General features: G+C 42.6%; 2 protein-coding genes across 6 annotated transcripts in view; one reads left to right on the top strand and one right to left on the bottom strand.

The window, feature by feature from the left end:
• CAPN2 (calpain 2) overlaps nucleotides 1-7,260 on the top strand; it is a 61,331-nt gene extending 54,071 nt beyond the window's left edge. Inside the window, exons 17-22 of one of the 3 annotated variants that reach the window (XR_002517352.2) lie at nucleotides 1,075-1,143; nucleotides 1,681-1,759; nucleotides 3,343-3,459; nucleotides 3,717-3,775; nucleotides 6,023-6,105; nucleotides 6,257-7,260. Coding sequence is in view for 2 of the 3 variants with exons in the window: in XM_003893063.4 (XP_003893112.1) it covers nucleotides 1,075-1,143; nucleotides 1,681-1,759; nucleotides 3,343-3,459; nucleotides 3,717-3,775; nucleotides 6,257-6,280 (348 nt within the window). In the remaining variant the exon portion in view is untranslated. The remainder of the gene's footprint in view (nucleotides 1-1,074; nucleotides 1,144-1,680; nucleotides 1,760-3,342; nucleotides 3,460-3,716; nucleotides 3,776-6,022; nucleotides 6,106-6,256) is intronic. The other 2 variants (XM_003893063.4, XM_021926895.2) reach the window with 2 other exon arrangements.
• A 4,330-nt stretch (nucleotides 7,261-11,590) lies between these two features.
• TP53BP2 (tumor protein p53 binding protein 2) overlaps nucleotides 11,591-16,478 on the bottom strand; it is a 68,016-nt gene continuing 63,128 nt past the window's right edge. For all 3 annotated transcript variants that reach the window (XM_009186687.3, XM_031655465.1, XM_021926887.2), the window contains 2 exons: nucleotides 15,590-15,789; nucleotides 11,591-12,409 (listed from right to left, as the gene is read on the bottom strand). In XM_009186687.3, coding sequence (XP_009184951.3) covers nucleotides 12,368-12,409; nucleotides 15,590-15,789 — 242 coding nt within the window. In that variant the 3' untranslated portion in view covers nucleotides 11,591-12,367. The remainder of the gene's footprint in view (nucleotides 12,410-15,589; nucleotides 15,790-16,478) is intronic.

Genomic DNA, 16,478 nt, shown 5'->3' with positions numbered 1-16,478 from the left:
TATGCCCATCACTTCTTTGCACAAATTTGCAAAATTTGCAAAAACAGCTCGAATTTGTTTCCTCAGTGATGTGTTTCCATTACTTCCTCTAGGAAAATATTCCCTAACCACAGTATTTCTGATGTGAATCTGTTTTGTCTGATCAAGATCGTCTTCTTGATTTAGATAAGGGCTACTTTCATAAGCATCCTACTTCCCTTTTGCTCTAGCTCCTTCCCAGACCACCCGCCTGTCCCCAAGGCAAACTAGTCATCCATTTGCCCCTTGTTTCCAATGCTTAGTGAGAAGTGGTGGTAAGGGGCAGCCTGAGCTTCTGTGAAGTTTTTTCTGTATGTCTATTTGCTTGTTTAGTTGGTTGGTAGGTTGGTTTTTTTGAAACAGGGTCTCACTCTGTCACCCAGGCTGGAGTGCAGTGGCATGATCTCAGCTCACTCCAACCTCCGCCTCTCAGGTTCAGGTGATTCTTCCCCCTCAGCCTCCCCAGTAGCTAGGACTACAGGTGCATGCCACCACACCCAGCTAATTTTTCTCTTTTTAGTAGAGTTGGGGTTTTACCACGTTGGCAAGGCTGGTCTCGAATTCCTGACCACAGGTGATCAGCCACCTTGACCTCCCAAAGTGCTGGGATTACAGGTGTGAGCCACCATGCCTGGCCACTTCTGTGAAGTTTTATTTAGTGGATTCACAGTGTGCACCTGCTAGCTGCCTTCACCAAAGGCCTCTTAGATATACTCCACATACTCTAAAAAAAGAGCAAGGGCCTAGCCACTAGAAGCCATCCAAAGCCCTCTGCATGTCATCCAATAGCTCATTTTTAGTAGTATCTGGGGCCTCCACAGCACCTCCAGATCAAAACAGCAACCAGAATCGGCAGGGAGCCAGCAAGTCGTTCTCACCCTTCCTCCAATCCTTTAAACGGAGGTTTAGCCAGTGGGAAAAGCAGGAAAAGGATCCTTCTGCAAACCCTCCCTGTGCGTGTGCTATGATATTCAAAAGATCCAGTTGAGAAGACAAACTAGGTGACACTATGCCCAAATGGACCCACACTCAAGGGCTTTCCTTGACTGAAGGCAGTCAGACGGGAGTGGCAAGCTGGGGCTGAAGGAGTTCTACATTCTCTGGACAAAGATTCAAAAATACCAAGTAAGATCCCAGAGGTGCGGGTGGATCTGTGTTGGGGAACATTCTGTGTGTATGCTTTAAGATGCAGCAACTCCTCCACAGAGTGCAGAAACATTTCCGAGGGGATTGGGATTTTACCCATAATGAAGCTCAGAGTGAGTAAAGACCGGGTTGAGGAAATGCAAACAAAAAACCAACCAGGATTTTGCAGGTGAAGTGGCCTGTTCCCTTCCTCCCGATTATTGGGATCATCTAAAGGCCGCCATCAAGGGTTTCCTGCAAAGGGTTTTTGACAGCTAAAGTACAAAAATTATATAAGACAAGAACATGGGCCTATGGGCGTTGGCTGGCTGACTTGATGGGCATATTTACAAACCAGCTCACAGACAGAAGCAAAATACTGTTAGTTATTCAAGGCAGAAACATGGGTGATTCTTCCAAGGCCAAACTAGAGGCACAGAGCTGGAAAAACTTCATCTCCACTCAGCACATACTAGGGAGGTAACTCGCCAGCTTTGCTTTGGGTCATAGTTCTTACAACTAATTTATGTGTTCCAGAAAATTTACCGGGAAATCGACGTTGACAGGTCTGGTACCATGAATTCCTATGAAATGCGGAAAGCGTTAGAAGAAGCAGGTAACCCTTTATAATTGTATTTTCATTCCTAGTTTAATCTGGCTGTAGAATATGTGAACACTCATCCTATACCATATAATACAAGGTTTGGTAAAGCTATAAAATAAAGTAGGTGCTGTTTTAATACAAACACCTCCTTTTCATTCCCCTTTTAAAGACTAATTGGTAAAATTAAATGCAGTAGGATGCTCTGCCCTCTGTGCCTTCTTGAATCCAAGTTTCCTTCAGAGCCGCCTGGCACAGCAAGCAGACAAAGCCAGTTCTCAACAGACTCCTCCAGGTGCCTCCTTTCTGGTGCAGGGTTGGTTAGGCAGAAATGGAATGTTTCAGCTCAGCCCTTAGGGTAAGACCCTAGCAGAATTGGATATCAATAAAAGGACACAAGCTAGTGGTAGACCAGCAGAGTGGGAGACTGCTGGGCTTTGGGAACAAATGCGACAGCATGAGGCTGTTCATTCTATTTGCTGGAATATAATGCTGCCGCAGAGACCCCGCACAACAGTGGTTTAAACGAGGTACGTCTTTCTGTCGCATGGCAATCCCAGCTCCAGCAGTCCACAGCTAGGATGGTGTCTCCTACTCTCCTACTGTGTGATCACTCTTCCCCCAGTCTCCCCCCATCCATGATGCCCACCGGTCCTTCAAGGCTTGCCCTCATCCGAGGGACCTAGGATGGCGTGCCACCACAAACACATGCCGCCAACAGGTTGACAGCAGAAAGGCTCCTCGCCTTTAAGGGCACACAGGCCATTTCTGCTCACACATCCTACCAGCCAGACTGTGATCGCAAGGCCTCTGTTGGCTGCAAGGAAGCTGGCACATGCAGTCTTGAAGCTAGGTGGCCACAGGACCAATAGAAATTATTTTACTCTGGGCCGGGCGCGGTGGCTCAAGCCTGTAATCCCAGCACTTTGGGAGGCCGAGACGGGCGGATCACGAGGTCAGGAGATCGAGACCATCCTGGCTAACACAGTGAAACCCCGTCTCTACTAAAAAATACAAAAAACTAGCCGGGCGAGGTGGTGGGTGCCTGTAGTCCCAGCTACTCGGGAGGCTGAGGCAGGAGAATGGCGTAAACCCGGGAGGCGGAGCTTGCAGTGAGCTGAGATCCGGCCACTGCACTCCAGCCTGGGCGACAGCGCCAGACTCCGTCTAAAAAAAAAAAAAAAAAAAAAGAAATTATTTTACTCTGGAAAGAGGGAGAACTACCATGAGTTTACCAGGAACAGCTTCTGCTCACATATATCCAGGAAGAATCTGGCCTCCAAGACGATTCAGAGCTAAACAAAAAATCAAAAAGCAGCAGCATGGTTAACAACATGAAGCAACCATGACCATGAGAACAAGAAAAGACTTACGTGTCATTAAAGACACAGGCAGGGTGAAGGTGGACAGTCCAGAAACAAAAGAAACAGCAGACGGTACTGGCTTTGCAAAATCAAACCAGTCTCATAGAAGAGCGGCCAAGGGACAAAAGCAATTATACCTCATTTAAATCACCACTTGGTTCCATAGCCTGTGAGTGCAGCTAAATGGTACAGTCTAATGTTTAGCAATCAGTTTGTTTGTTCATGTAACTTCAGGTTTCAAGATGCCCTGTCAACTCCACCAAGTCATCGTTGCTCGGTTTGCAGATGACGAGCTCATCATCGATTTTGATAATTTTGTTCGGTGTTTGGTTCGGCTGGAAACGCTATTCAGTAAGTGGATATTTGGGGAAAGACTCATTTCAGTTATCTTGGTATTAAAGTGGCCTGCCTTTCACCTTGGTGAAATCATCTAAACTAGAGACATGTCTTCCAGGAGTTGAGAATGAACTTCCCTCTTTACTAATTTGAGAGTGAGGAAGAAAGCGTGTATGGCGGTCAGTGAAGTCAGTTGCTGAACTGAAAAAAGGATAATGTCATCTCTGTTTCAGCTCACTTACTCGTGACATCCTTTTTTTCTCCCTCCACAGAGATATTTAAGCAGCTGGATCCCGAGAATACTGGAACAATAGAGCTCGACCTTATCTCTGTGAGTCAGCGGCTCATACCCCCACCTTGCTTCTAAGGGGATGGGGGAGGCATGGGGCGGAAAGGGCTATTACTTGAGTGACCTGCTTTTTCAAGTTTTGCTTTAAAGAGCTCTTGGTCTGTCGGGGCCAGGCCTGTACACAGCTGTAAGATCCCACAATGTACTTTTATTTGCAGTTGTTTTCCAACTACCTATTCTCAAGTCCAAAATGCATGCCTGGCTCCCTCTTCCCATGAGCTTTGACTTGAGTGTAGCTCAAGGTTAAACTAAGGAGTGGCTGCAGGATGATGCTTAGAAAAATGAACTCTTGATTAGTATGCAAGGGAGAACATGCTTATATAAAGAAATTCTTTGGATGAAATTCAAGTTGGGTTTTGGGAAGATCCATCATTCTTAGAATGGATCTACTTAAAATACTTTGTGAGCAAATTAGTTTTCTCTACTCCCTCCCCATTTAAGATAAAACCAACACTAGTAAATACGTTTGCCATTTATTATTATTATTGCACTCATGTGTCTGGAACCCTAGCAATGCACATCTCTGAAATGATCATCAATCTAAATTAAGTGGGTATGCTAATTTCACAAAAAGCAAAGTGCAAAATGTTCTCTTATCATCCCAATGACAGGAAGTTCTCTCACTGAAAGAAAGAAGCCAGGTGAGGTATACTTCCATTATCACCTGGCTCCAGTCAGCATTTCCTCTATACTCAGGGAAGGCCACAGAGGGCCGGGTGAAGTGGCCGACAATGGGTGAGAATGGTAGTTGTCAGTCCTGTCTGTATAACAGAGGAGTGAAGTAGTGAGGAGGGCAGGTCTAAGGCACTGGCAGCTCTTTTCCGTGGATTTTGAACTCTGGAAGAAGCCAGCAACTAAATAACTGTCTTGTTCTGCTATTATGCATTATATAAGCACCTTTAGCAAAGTGGAAATATAGTTTATCTGGTTACGAATCACACTAACTTGCTTAAAACTTTACATATCCTAGGGAATACCTCTATCCCTAGATTGCAATGTAGAGTCAACCTCGTCTCTAAAAAAATAAAAAATTAGGCTGGGCGCAGTGGCTCACACCCATAATCCCAGCACTTTGGGAGGCCATGGCAGTTGGATCACCTGAGGTCAGGAGTTCAAGACCAGCCTGGCCAACATGGAGAAACCCCATCTCTACTAAAAATACAAAATTAGCTGGGCATGGTGGTGCATGCCTGTAAGCCCAGCTACTCAGGAGGCTGTGGCAGGAGGATTGCTTGAACCTGGGAGGCGGAGGTTGTGGTGAGCTGGGATTGCACCATTGTACTCCAGCCTGGGCAACCAGAGCAAAACTCCATCTAAAAAAAATAATAATAATACAAAATTAGCTGGGCATGGTAGTGCATGCCTGTAAATCCCAGCTACTCAGGAGGCTGTGGCAGGAGGATTGCTTGAACCTGGGAGGCGGAGGTTGCAGTGAACTGAGATGGCGCCACTGCACTCCAGCCTGGGCAACAAGAGTGAAACTCTGTTTCAAAAATAAAAATAAAAAATAAAAATTTAGCCAGGCATGGTGGTGCGTGCCTGTAGACGCAGCTATCCAGGAGGCTAAAGTGGGAAGAACACCTGAGCCTAGGAAGTTGAGGCCGCAGTGAGCCATGATCGCCCCACTGCACTCCATCCTGGGCAACAGAGTGAGGCCCTGTTTCAAAAAATTTAAATAAAATAATAAATAGTAGAGTCAACACAACTGTGACATGAAACATGCCACATGTTAAGTTCTGGAAATCCTAGGTTGTCATTCTTGCTAGATATCTTATTCTACTCCAGCCGCCCACCCCCACCCCAGGGTCCACCTGGCTCAGTCCTCTCCCTCCGCATTTCCTCTGAGAAGCATCTTCTTACCCACTGACTTTTCCTGCCACTCCTAAGTCTCACCTTTTGCAAGTTCCTGGAGATCCTCGCTTCTCGTAGTCTTTGCTAAGGATGAGCCATGTTCAGAAGCTCTCCCTTCAGTCTGCAAGGATTTCAACCTTGACTGCAGATTCCGTCACGTGGGGAGCTTTGCCAAAGTCCTGGTGTCCCGGCTGTATCCCAAAGCAGCTGAATCAATCTGATTTAAAGTTTCCATATCACTACAATTTAGAACCAGTGTTGAACACCACTAGTTGCAGGGATATCCACATCCCAAACTAACTTCTGATGTGATACTCTGAGGCAGAGATGTGAAAATGCTAATTTCTGTTGTATGAATTTCACTTTTCATGTGTGCAGTCAACCCTGTAATGTGATTCATGACCACCTAATGCAAATCACACAGACTACTGACCTGTTAAAAGCTAGACTCTAGAAATCAGGTAAGAAAAATATGAGTTAGTACACTGATATCGTAGCCCTCGATCAGCTTTTCCAGTACAAGTTTTTTGGAACAATCTACAGGTACTTAAATAAGCCTTTAATTTTAAAAGTGGTCACTGAGCTGACTTGGTTTTTTTTCCTTCCTCACAGTGGCTCTGTTTCTCAGTACTTTGAAGTTGTAACTAATCTGCCTGAAGACTTCTCATGATGGAATATCTGCCAAGGACTAAGCTTCCATAGAAAAACACTTTGTATCTGGACCTCGAAATTATAGGAACATTTACTTAAACGGATGATCATAGCTGAAAATAATGATACTGTCAATTTGAGATAGCAGAAGTTTCACACATCAAAGTAAAAGATTTGCATATCATTATACTAAATGCAAATGAGTCGCTTAACCCTTGACAAGCTCAAAGAAAGCTTTAAATCTGTAAATAGTACACACTTTTTACTTTTACACACTTTCCTGTTCATAGCAATATTAAATCAGGAAAAAAATGCAGGGAGGTATTTAACAGCTGAGCAAAAACATTGAGTCACTCTCAGAGGACACGAGGCCTTGCAGGGAATATTTAAAGCAACTTCAAGTTTAAAATGCAGCTGTTGATTCTACCAAATAAGTCCAAGATAACCATTGCCCGTGAGCAAACTGGGAAACATAGTATATCATGAAGTAATCTTGTCAAGGCATCTAGAGAGTCCAGGTGAGAAGACTCACCTCTGTCGCTTGGGTTAAACAAAAGACAGGTTTTATATAATATTGATTGGTAATAGTAAATCGTTCTCCTTAAACCCAAGTTCTTGACCCTATTCGGCCTTATACATCAGGTCTTACAAAGACCAAAGGGATTCCACGCTTGATCAACTGAACCAGTATGCCAAACCAGGCATCCAATTTGCAAACCAATTATGATAAAGGACAAAATAAGCTGTTTGCCACCTCAAAACTTCATGAACTTCACCACCACTAGTGTCTGCCCATGGAGTTAGAGGGGACATCGCTTAGAAGTTCTTATAGAAAGGACACAAGTTTGTTTCCTGGCTTTACCTTGGGAAAATGCTAGCAACATTATAGAAATATTGCCTTTTTGCCTTATCTTCTTCCAAATGTACTGTTAAATAAAAATAAAGGGTTACCCCATGCAATCACACCACGCCATGTTTTTCTTCCTGGAGGTCAGCCCCACAGGATGGTTTATGAGCACACATGATTATAGCTTGTTTCTACTTTAACAAGGTATGCTGCCTCTGTAAATTCATGTATTCAAAGGAAAAGACATCTTGCCTATAATTAAAATGTGCAACTATAAAATTTTCTTAAATCCAATTCAGAGGCCGGGCGCGGTGGCTCAAGCCTGTAATCCCAGCACTTTGGGAGGCCGAGACGGGCGGATCACGAGGTCAGGATATCAAGACCATCCGGGCTAACACGGTGAAACCCCGTCTCTACTAAAAATACAAAAAATTAGCCGGGCGTGGTGGCGGGCGCCTGTAGTCCCAGCTACTCGGGAGGCTGAGGCAGGAGAATGGCGTAAACCCGGGAGGCGGAGCTTGCAGTGAGCTGAGATCCGGCCACTGTACTCCAGCCTGGGTGACAGAGCGAGACTCCGTCTCAAAAAAAAAAAAAAAAAAAAAAAAAAAAAAAAATCCAATTCAGAAACTCTGATAATCTGATGATAATGTAAAGGAAGCTGTAATTTCTACTGCTTATTGATCTGCTGTTAGGCAGCACAGAGACATATGTGCCTCTCAGGAAGTTCCCTGCTCAACCTGCCACCTCAATTTCACCTTGGCCATCTCCCCCTGGGGTAGGGACAAGCAAGGGAGCTGAGAAAACATGCAGATTAAGTCACTGGTCTGGTGCTGGTGGTTCTTGAGGAATCATTTCCTCAGGATGACTTGACACAGGCAAATGCCATCCTAATATTTCCTTGAACAAGGTGAGATGATAGATTTCCCAAACTCAGCTCAAATGCGTTGAAGTTCTCTTGCTTGCCAAGTGGATTTTGAGGGTAAAGGGGAGGCTGGTGGCCATGAGAGTGCAGGAGTCCCAACCTCCTCGCATCGGTAATTTCTCTGTCCAGCTGCACAGGTGGCAGGATAGAGGTGGGAGATGTTTGGACTGAAGATTGGAGGTGGGCAAGGGAAGGGTGGCTGAAGGATCAGGGGACAAGGGAATGGAGGGTGGGGACTGAAGTGGTTCCAACACAGGACCCCAGGGTCCAGGCTGGGAGGGGGTGGAGTGAAGGGCAGGAGGGATCAGCTTTCGATTCTGAGGAAGAGAGTGGTCACCAGAGACTAGTACACAGTAGGGCAGAAAGGAGGCCCCTCCCATCTGCAGAAGCCATTCCAAACCTAGACTACTGTTCTGGGGCCCTGCGTCTCCTGGTGCACTTTCATCTGTGGGGCTGACCTAGTCTCTGAGATAACATTAAGTAAATAAGATATATGCTTATCAGAGCAAATTTAGAAAAGACTGAACAAGAAAAGGGAATAGAGATTACCAAGTATCCTGAGTTTTCCCACCTAGTATAACGTTTGTTAATGCCTGTTTTACAGGGGGCAAAAATAGATAAGCAAATAGATGATAAGCAAAGTAAACCTCAACTTTCTGAGCCTGTACAAACTCACCGCCCACCCCCCAACCCTCACTACTTCCCTCCCGGGTCTCTGCTCTGAATTGCAGTCTCAGGCCCATCAGTCAGCCAGCCCTCTATCAATTAGCTCCTCTTTTCTCTTTCCCTCTCGTTTTTCTTTCCACAGCTCTTCCCTTATGCCAACCACATCCTCAAGTATACTTAATATTCTTACCTCCCCTGGACCTTTCTGCTGCCTTTAACACCATTTGCGATTCTCCTGAGAACCCACATTCCTTTGGTTTCCTTCAGGTCTGCTTCTCTGGCTAACTCGGTCTCCTCTCCTGTGACACTCCCCACATCCCCAGTGGCTCCACTGCCGTTCGAATATGCACAGCTGATTTGCATACTCTCCCCTTCAGCACAGTCTGTTCCCCACCTGCTTTATTCCCTTCTATTTTGTAAAGACCTAAAAACTGTGCGACCATAAAAACATGACTATAGCATCAATTATAATACACAAGAATTGTTCAACATTAGACAAATGATTAGATAAATGATATGATGGAATATTAGGAAGCCATTAAAATTCATGTTAATAGGCCAGGCATGGTGGTTCACTCCTGCAATCCCAGCACTTTGGGAGGCTGAGGCAAGTGAATTACTTGAGGTCACGAGTTCAAGACCAGCCTGGCCAACATGGCAAAACCCGGTCTCTAATAAAAATACAAAAATTAGCCGGATGTGGTGGTACGGGCCTGTAATCCCAGCTACTCGGGAGATGAGAATCGCTTGAACCTGGGAGGTGGAGGTTGCCGTGAGCTGACATCGCACCACTACACTCCAGCCTAGGTGACAGAGTGAGACTCTGGCTCAAACAAAAAAAAATTCACGCTAATATTTATGATACAATATCAAGTATAATACAGGAGAATGCAGAATTGCTTAAACAATAAGCACTCAACTATATATAGAGAAAAAAAATCATAGGTAAGACTACAAAGAAATAGGCCCAAGTATGAATAGTACCTCTAGAGTGGTCTTTTTCCCTCCCTCCTTCATAACCTTTTTCTGTACTATTTCTATAACGAGCTTTGATATAAGGATACTTACTTTAATAATAAAACAAAGAACAGAAAGACTTAACAACAATGAGCTTCTCAGTTTAGGATTAAGGAATACAAAACTGGGATCACAGTTCCCTACTTTTCACATCTTCTCTTTTCATACATCTGTGTGATTCTTTAGTTTGCCAAGTACCTTCATGCATAGAACTTAGGTTTTCTTCAACAACTCGGAAGCATGTCAAGGCAATGGCATTAAACACCACAGATGAGGGAACAAGGCTCAGGGAGGTCAAGTGTCCTTGGCAAGGTCACTTAATGGGTAAGTACAACAGCCCAGGACTAGAATCCATGTTGTTTCCTATAGTTAACATATTAACACAAACTTAGTGGCCTAAAAAAATAGCCATTATCTCACAATTCTGTAGATGAAAAGTCCAACGCTGGTCTCATTGGACTAATACATTCCTTCTGGAGACCTGGGGAGGATTCATTTCCAGCCAGGCCCACTCAGGTTGGCAGAGTTCAGTTCCATGTGGCCATAAGGACTGAAGTCCTCATCTCCTGGCTGGGCCAGTCGGGGGTGGGGTCTTTCTCAGCTTCCATGTTCCCTGACCCCCACATTCCATGACCCCCTTCATCTTTAAAGCCGACAATGGCAGGTCAAGTCTTCACACTCCAAGTCTTACTGCCCACCCACCCGCCCCGCCTACCCTCCTGCCTCAGCCCTCCTGCCTTCCTCTCCTGCTGTGAAGGGATCTTGTGATTACGGTGGCCCACCAGGACAATCTAGGCTAAACACCCTATTTTAAGGTCGACTGATTCGTAAACTTAATTAAATCTTAGAAGTCCTTCAAAGAAGTACAGTAAGTCGTGAAAACCTAGCATCATGGATAGCTTCTTGGAAACTGCAAATTTGAGCAAAACGATGTAAAACAAACCAACAAGAAACAGCAGGTCCTCGAATAACATCACTTCATGTTGTACTGTTAGAACACTGATAAGAAAAAGAAACGGTTTTGTTATACACCTTTTCGCTTTGAGTTTTGGCCAGGTGCAGTGGCTCACACCTGTAATCCCAACACTTTGGGAAGCCAAGGTAGGACGACCACTGGAGGCCAGGCATCAGAGACCAGCCGGGGCAGCATGGTGAGACCCTGTCTCCAAAAAAAAAAAAGAAAAATAAATAAAGTCACAGTTTCCAAGAACCTAATGATGATGTTAAGTAAGGACTTACTGCACCTAGTGATACAAGGAGTAACCAGGAGACAGGGATGGGGTGCGGGGCACCTTTAGAATTCTGCCTACCACATGTCTTCTGATGTTTAGTTTCTGTTGTCACTCCTTCTCCATTACTCTCAAAAGTGGTATTCTCAAAGTTACAGTATGTTCTTTCATTTACTTTCCTTTCTAGAATTTAGCTACTCATAAAAATGTGTAAGGAAGAGTGACCATGGTTTTTCATTTGTATCTTCTACTAAAGTAGTTCCACTAAGCAAATGGGTTTGGAAACAATTCACAAACTTATTAACATATTAATAAAATGATGTGGAGATTTTGCCTATATAAGTTTTCACCCCGTAAATCAATGAGGACACTAAAACAGTCTATTAGAGGCTCTAGGTAAAATGTAAAGTAGGCTTCTATCACCATGATCTCTACAGTATTTCATTTTAAAAACCACTTACATTGAATCACTTGGCTGGTAAAAAAAAAAAAAACTCTTATTACAATACATATACTTATGTTAAGCAGTTTGTTCTTTTTCAGCTGGGTAAGAGACCCTAACGGCTTGTGACTATTAAACAAAGTCTATTTATGACATCAAAAACAAAAACCAGTAAACAGCTTAGCATCAAAAAGTTTATTACAACTGTTTTTAAAGTCAGCTAGGATCTTGACAAATATTACGATTAAGTCTAGCAAGTTGCTAATTTCTGAGATACAAAAGACAATAAATACAGATTAAAATTCAGCCTACAAACAAGATTCTACATCTAATTACTGGTACTGTAGTTTAGTTTCAATATTTCAAACATATGTATAATTCTTAAGATGCTACAAGAACTCATATAATAAAGTTACTGTTCACTGACGACCAACTAACAGTTCCTCAATGACAATATACAAGTGTGCAGGGCCTTCGAGCCTTCAGGTGAGCCCCACAACGGCCTGCTGGTGCCTGGTACAATCAGAGACGGCGATGTGATGGCACTGGTCCTTTCTGGCAGGAGGACTGGTTTAGGAGCAGGTGCTGAAAACACTCACTAAACAGGACAGAGAGCTGATTTCCCAACTGCCCAATAAATGGTCCTATTTACTGGACAGGATTCTTGTAGAAAACAGGATTGTCGCTGTATACTTCTCCGAGTGCTACATGGGACACCTTTGCCCCAACACGTATGGCCTGCTGACGTAGATGCTTTATTTCATCATGCTAAATGTCCTCTAAGGGTAAATTCTTCAATCCTTCATTTTCTTCTAGAGACATTCTTCATCGCTTTCAAGCTACATTGTCATTAAAATAAGTCTTGTGAAATTTTTGCCAAAAATAATCGTATTACTTCTTCTTAAAAACAGAGATTAATTCTTCATTGACTAAAATTCTGTGTGAAGTTTCAGGCCAAGCTCCTTTGTCTTGGTTTAATTCTTGGGTATAGCTGCAAGAGAGTTTAAAAAAAATATTTACATACTATAACAGATGTATGGGAATATAACAAAATTTCAAGAGATAATGAGGTTAGGGGACAGATGTCACGGGAAGGAAATCAAAGTGAGAAAAGCACTCTTTGTGGTGTGTGTGGCACCTAGAGCTTTACGTTTAGCAACGTACTCATCAGCTAGACTGCACAGGACGTTCAAAGGTCACAAGAGTCCGTCAACTGTGACAACTCTACAAAGCAGCAATATAAAAACCCATGACAGTTCTGGGTATTAACTCAATCTGCACAGCTTGTTGAGCTGTAAATCGGCTCTAACAAGGAAGGTAAACTGCTGTATGCTCTACGCTCCAGCTTCTATTAGGAAGGAAGAAAGAGACTGAATTCCTTTACCTTTATTCACAATGGACATGACGTTGTGTCATGGGACTTCAGACTGTCAGAAATGAAATGCCACAGATTAAAAGTCTACAAATTGAAGGAAGATTGGGTGGAGTTTTTTGCTTTAGAACTCTGTGGTTTTGTGTTTCCACAAGAGCTATAAAGGTGAGTCCTACTGAAGGTTGCAAGGCCTCTAGGCCTGAGCCAGAACCAAGTCAAACTGGTAAATTCAACTGACACACCAAACAAAAGCAGCCCCTCTTGACAAAAGAAGAGGGAAAAAAAGGTTTACTCGAAGAAAGTAGAATCATAGGCTTTAATTACATCCCAATTAAAAAGTTTCAAAATAATAAATAAATAATTTTAAAAAGAAAAAGAGTCAGACTTCCAGTCAAAACTAAAACACTAACTGGTGGATCCATGTGACAGAAAATATTATTTTTCTATCTGAAAAAAAGACATTTACCTAATACAATTTTCTAGACTTCTATCTGAGCCCTAACAACAAATATGCACTTTCCTTTAAAAAAAAAAAAAAAATCAGGAAAACAAACCAAAAAAAGTTGTGTAGAGGATACTTCTAACAAGAAAAGATTTTCTAGGTACTAAGAAAATCTAAATTTAGGACTAAAATGAAAATCTTCAGTCCAGTCTGTTAATTTCAGAATCTTCTAAACACCACACACAGGAGACAGAACTCAGTCTTTGACCCACGCTTCCCATGTCATTAACCACAGGACCTCTTTGTTAGAAAATTTAAATAATTCAAAAGATCTATTGTACAACTTGGTGACTGTAATTAATAATTATTATATACTTGAAAATCACTAAGAAAACAGATGTTCTCACCAAAAAAAAGATGACCATGTGAGATGATGCATGTATTATTTAGCTCGATTTAGCCATTCTACAAGTATACATATTTCAAATTGTTATACACCATAAATATATACAATTTTTGCCAATTAAAAAAAAGAAAAGACTCAAGTAAGCAACTAGTTCTAAGAAGGTAAAATCTCTCCCAGATAACAAAAGGGCTTATTTACTGCTGATGTTTATCAGAGAAGGAAAGTGGCTGCAGGCAAGAGACTGTACATCTCTAGTGCTAGGGACTCTGGAGAAGCAACTGAGGGTGCTCGAAAGAGAAAAATCTTTATATTTCTACTTTCCTCTGGTAATCTGAAAGCTTTTTTTTAAGACAGGGTCCACTCCGTCACCCAGGCTGGAGTGCAGTGGCAGGATCTCGGCTCACCACAACCTCTGCCTCCCAGGCTCAACCGATTTTCCTGCCTCAACCTCCCGAGTAGCTGGGATTACAGTATTTTTAGTAGAGACAGGGTTTTACCATGTTGGCCAGGCTGGTCTCAAACTCCTGACCTCAAGTGATCCTCCTGCCTCAGCCTCCCAAAGTGCTGGGATTACAGGCGTGAGCCACTATGCCTGGCCCCTGAAAGCTTTTTCTAAGGGCTCCATAGCCTAATTTTGTTTTTCACTTTCATTATTCTTTAAAGTTACATTATGATCACCCAAATGAATACTGTCTAATCATGTATTCAAAACTTATTATGAAATGTTTATTTCATAATAAATTTTGCTGTCAGGACAGCAACAGTCAAGGTGTATAAGTAATTTACACTGCACGTTAGACAAACAACAATGGGGAAGGGAGAGTCAGGGAGAGATGCTGGTCAGAATCCAGGCAGTCAGGTTCCAACACTGAAGTCATTTCAAAGAATCCCATTGAAAGTAATGCCTAGGCAGTGGGTCACTCGCAGAATCCTGTTAATAGCCTAGATGCCAGAGTAAAGGCTCCATGTGAGTGGAGGCCATGTCTGTCTGACACTTGATGAAAAGACCAAGAATAGCATCTACCATTTGCTCTCTATTAGACCTCTGAGTTATCCTCACACCAATCTTAGGAGGCAGGATTCTCCAGCCCTCCCCACGTTCCTTCTGCAGCCTAGATACCCAGATAGCAGGTGCTGCAGATGGAGTTGAAGCAACGTGGAGGCCAGTGCTCACAACCTACACACCATCTTCTGTGTATCACAACTGGCTCTTCCTTTCCTCAACCCTTTCCTTACTTCCTCACCAAGAGCAGATTGTGCAAGCACTTTAAACTTTTATCTCAATCTCTCAATTACCCTGATCATTTCTCTCACTATTTCATACATTCTTCATGCCCCTTGTACACACAAAACTGCTATAAGAGAACAGCTGAATCTATGAAGAGCTTAACGCAAAGCCCTGGAATCTGTTATTCTCGCTTTCTCTCCTCTGTCTGACCATATGCCAGCTTTCCCCTGAAAATACTCCAGGAGAATCTTTACATGATGACAGCAGTCCCATTGTACTACACTATAGAAGTGGTACATATGTGCTGGCATGACATTGTTTTCTCGCTTTTTATGAAATATAAATCAAATAGTAGAGAAAAACAAAGAATCTTATCCTTAATGCCCTGTTGAAGCTCTCTACCAGATTTGCAAATCCTGATTGAGACAGATTAAAAACTGATTTCAGATGTCACAGGCTCAATTCCAATCATATTATCCAGTTATCTTTAGTCTGTTCATAAATGTAGGGAGGACCCCTGACCTCCAGGGCTGGCAAACATATGTTATTGATCATAATAAGAATCACTGAAAATGTGGCTTTAAGCCTAAGACTATCAAATGTTTAAATTCCATGTCTTATTAACAAAGGGCAGTTGGGTGTACTGTATCCGTAACATACAGCGGTTTTACAAGGCCCCTCTCTGGCACACAGGAAAACACCGTAAGCGTCAGAATAACTTACTCCCAGCAAGTTGCGTGGAACATATCCCTCCTTATCATTAAGGCGCGCCCACCACCATTCGATTTCATCTTCATCCTCCCTGTGGATGATTGTCATGCAGTCTCCTTCTTTCATGGGCAGCTCATCATCATTCTGAGGTTCATAATCCCAAAGTGCATAAATGACTCCTTTATTCATTATGCCCATCTTCTCCTGAACTCCTAAAATGATGACAGTAAGATAAAGCACAGAATATACAACTCGGAGTACACCACTCCGTAACTTTTAGCTATGTGAAACAAAATGGGAAGAAAAAGGCACAGGCTGGAATGTTAGTACTACATTAAATATACAATAGAATGTCCTGAGGTGGGGGGTAGAGTGCAATGGAAGGCAACAATGTATAGGGAACATACGAAGGACACATTACTATATGCTATCATCTCTAAAACAGCTCTAAAACCTAGCACTTTATAAGCATCTCTTAAAGGAGCTACTCAGAGTACAAAAACTTTTGCAAGCTTAGGAACTAAAAAAAGAATTCAAATCTAGGATATTAAAAAAGTGAACGATATGCCTGTCCAATTTCAGTCTACTCCCAAATGTAATGACTAAGGAACTCTAGAAACATTACTTCACTCTTTACTCAAAATTCAGAGCAGACAGAGAAAAAAACAGAAGCACAATGGTCTCTATGAATTTCCAAATGGGGAAAGACAGAAGAAAAAAATATATATAGAATACGTTAGAATACAAAAATATGGCATTTTAGACAGGATCAAAGTCTTCATATAATCAGCCCTTATATAGTAAGAATCAGAATTCTAAAAGATGTTGAAATCCACAAACTAGGAAGGGAAAAATCCTCAGAAGTCCACCTTTCAACAGATTTGCAACTTAACTACACATT

The sequence above is a fragment of the Papio anubis genome, chromosome 1 (genome assembly GCF_008728515.1).
Source record: "Papio anubis isolate 15944 chromosome 1, Panubis1.0, whole genome shotgun sequence".
Classification (NCBI taxonomy): domain Eukaryota; kingdom Metazoa; phylum Chordata; class Mammalia; order Primates; family Cercopithecidae; genus Papio; species Papio anubis.
Note: the sequence above shows the minus strand (reverse complement) of the source record. Positions and strands in the feature narration are given on the sequence as shown.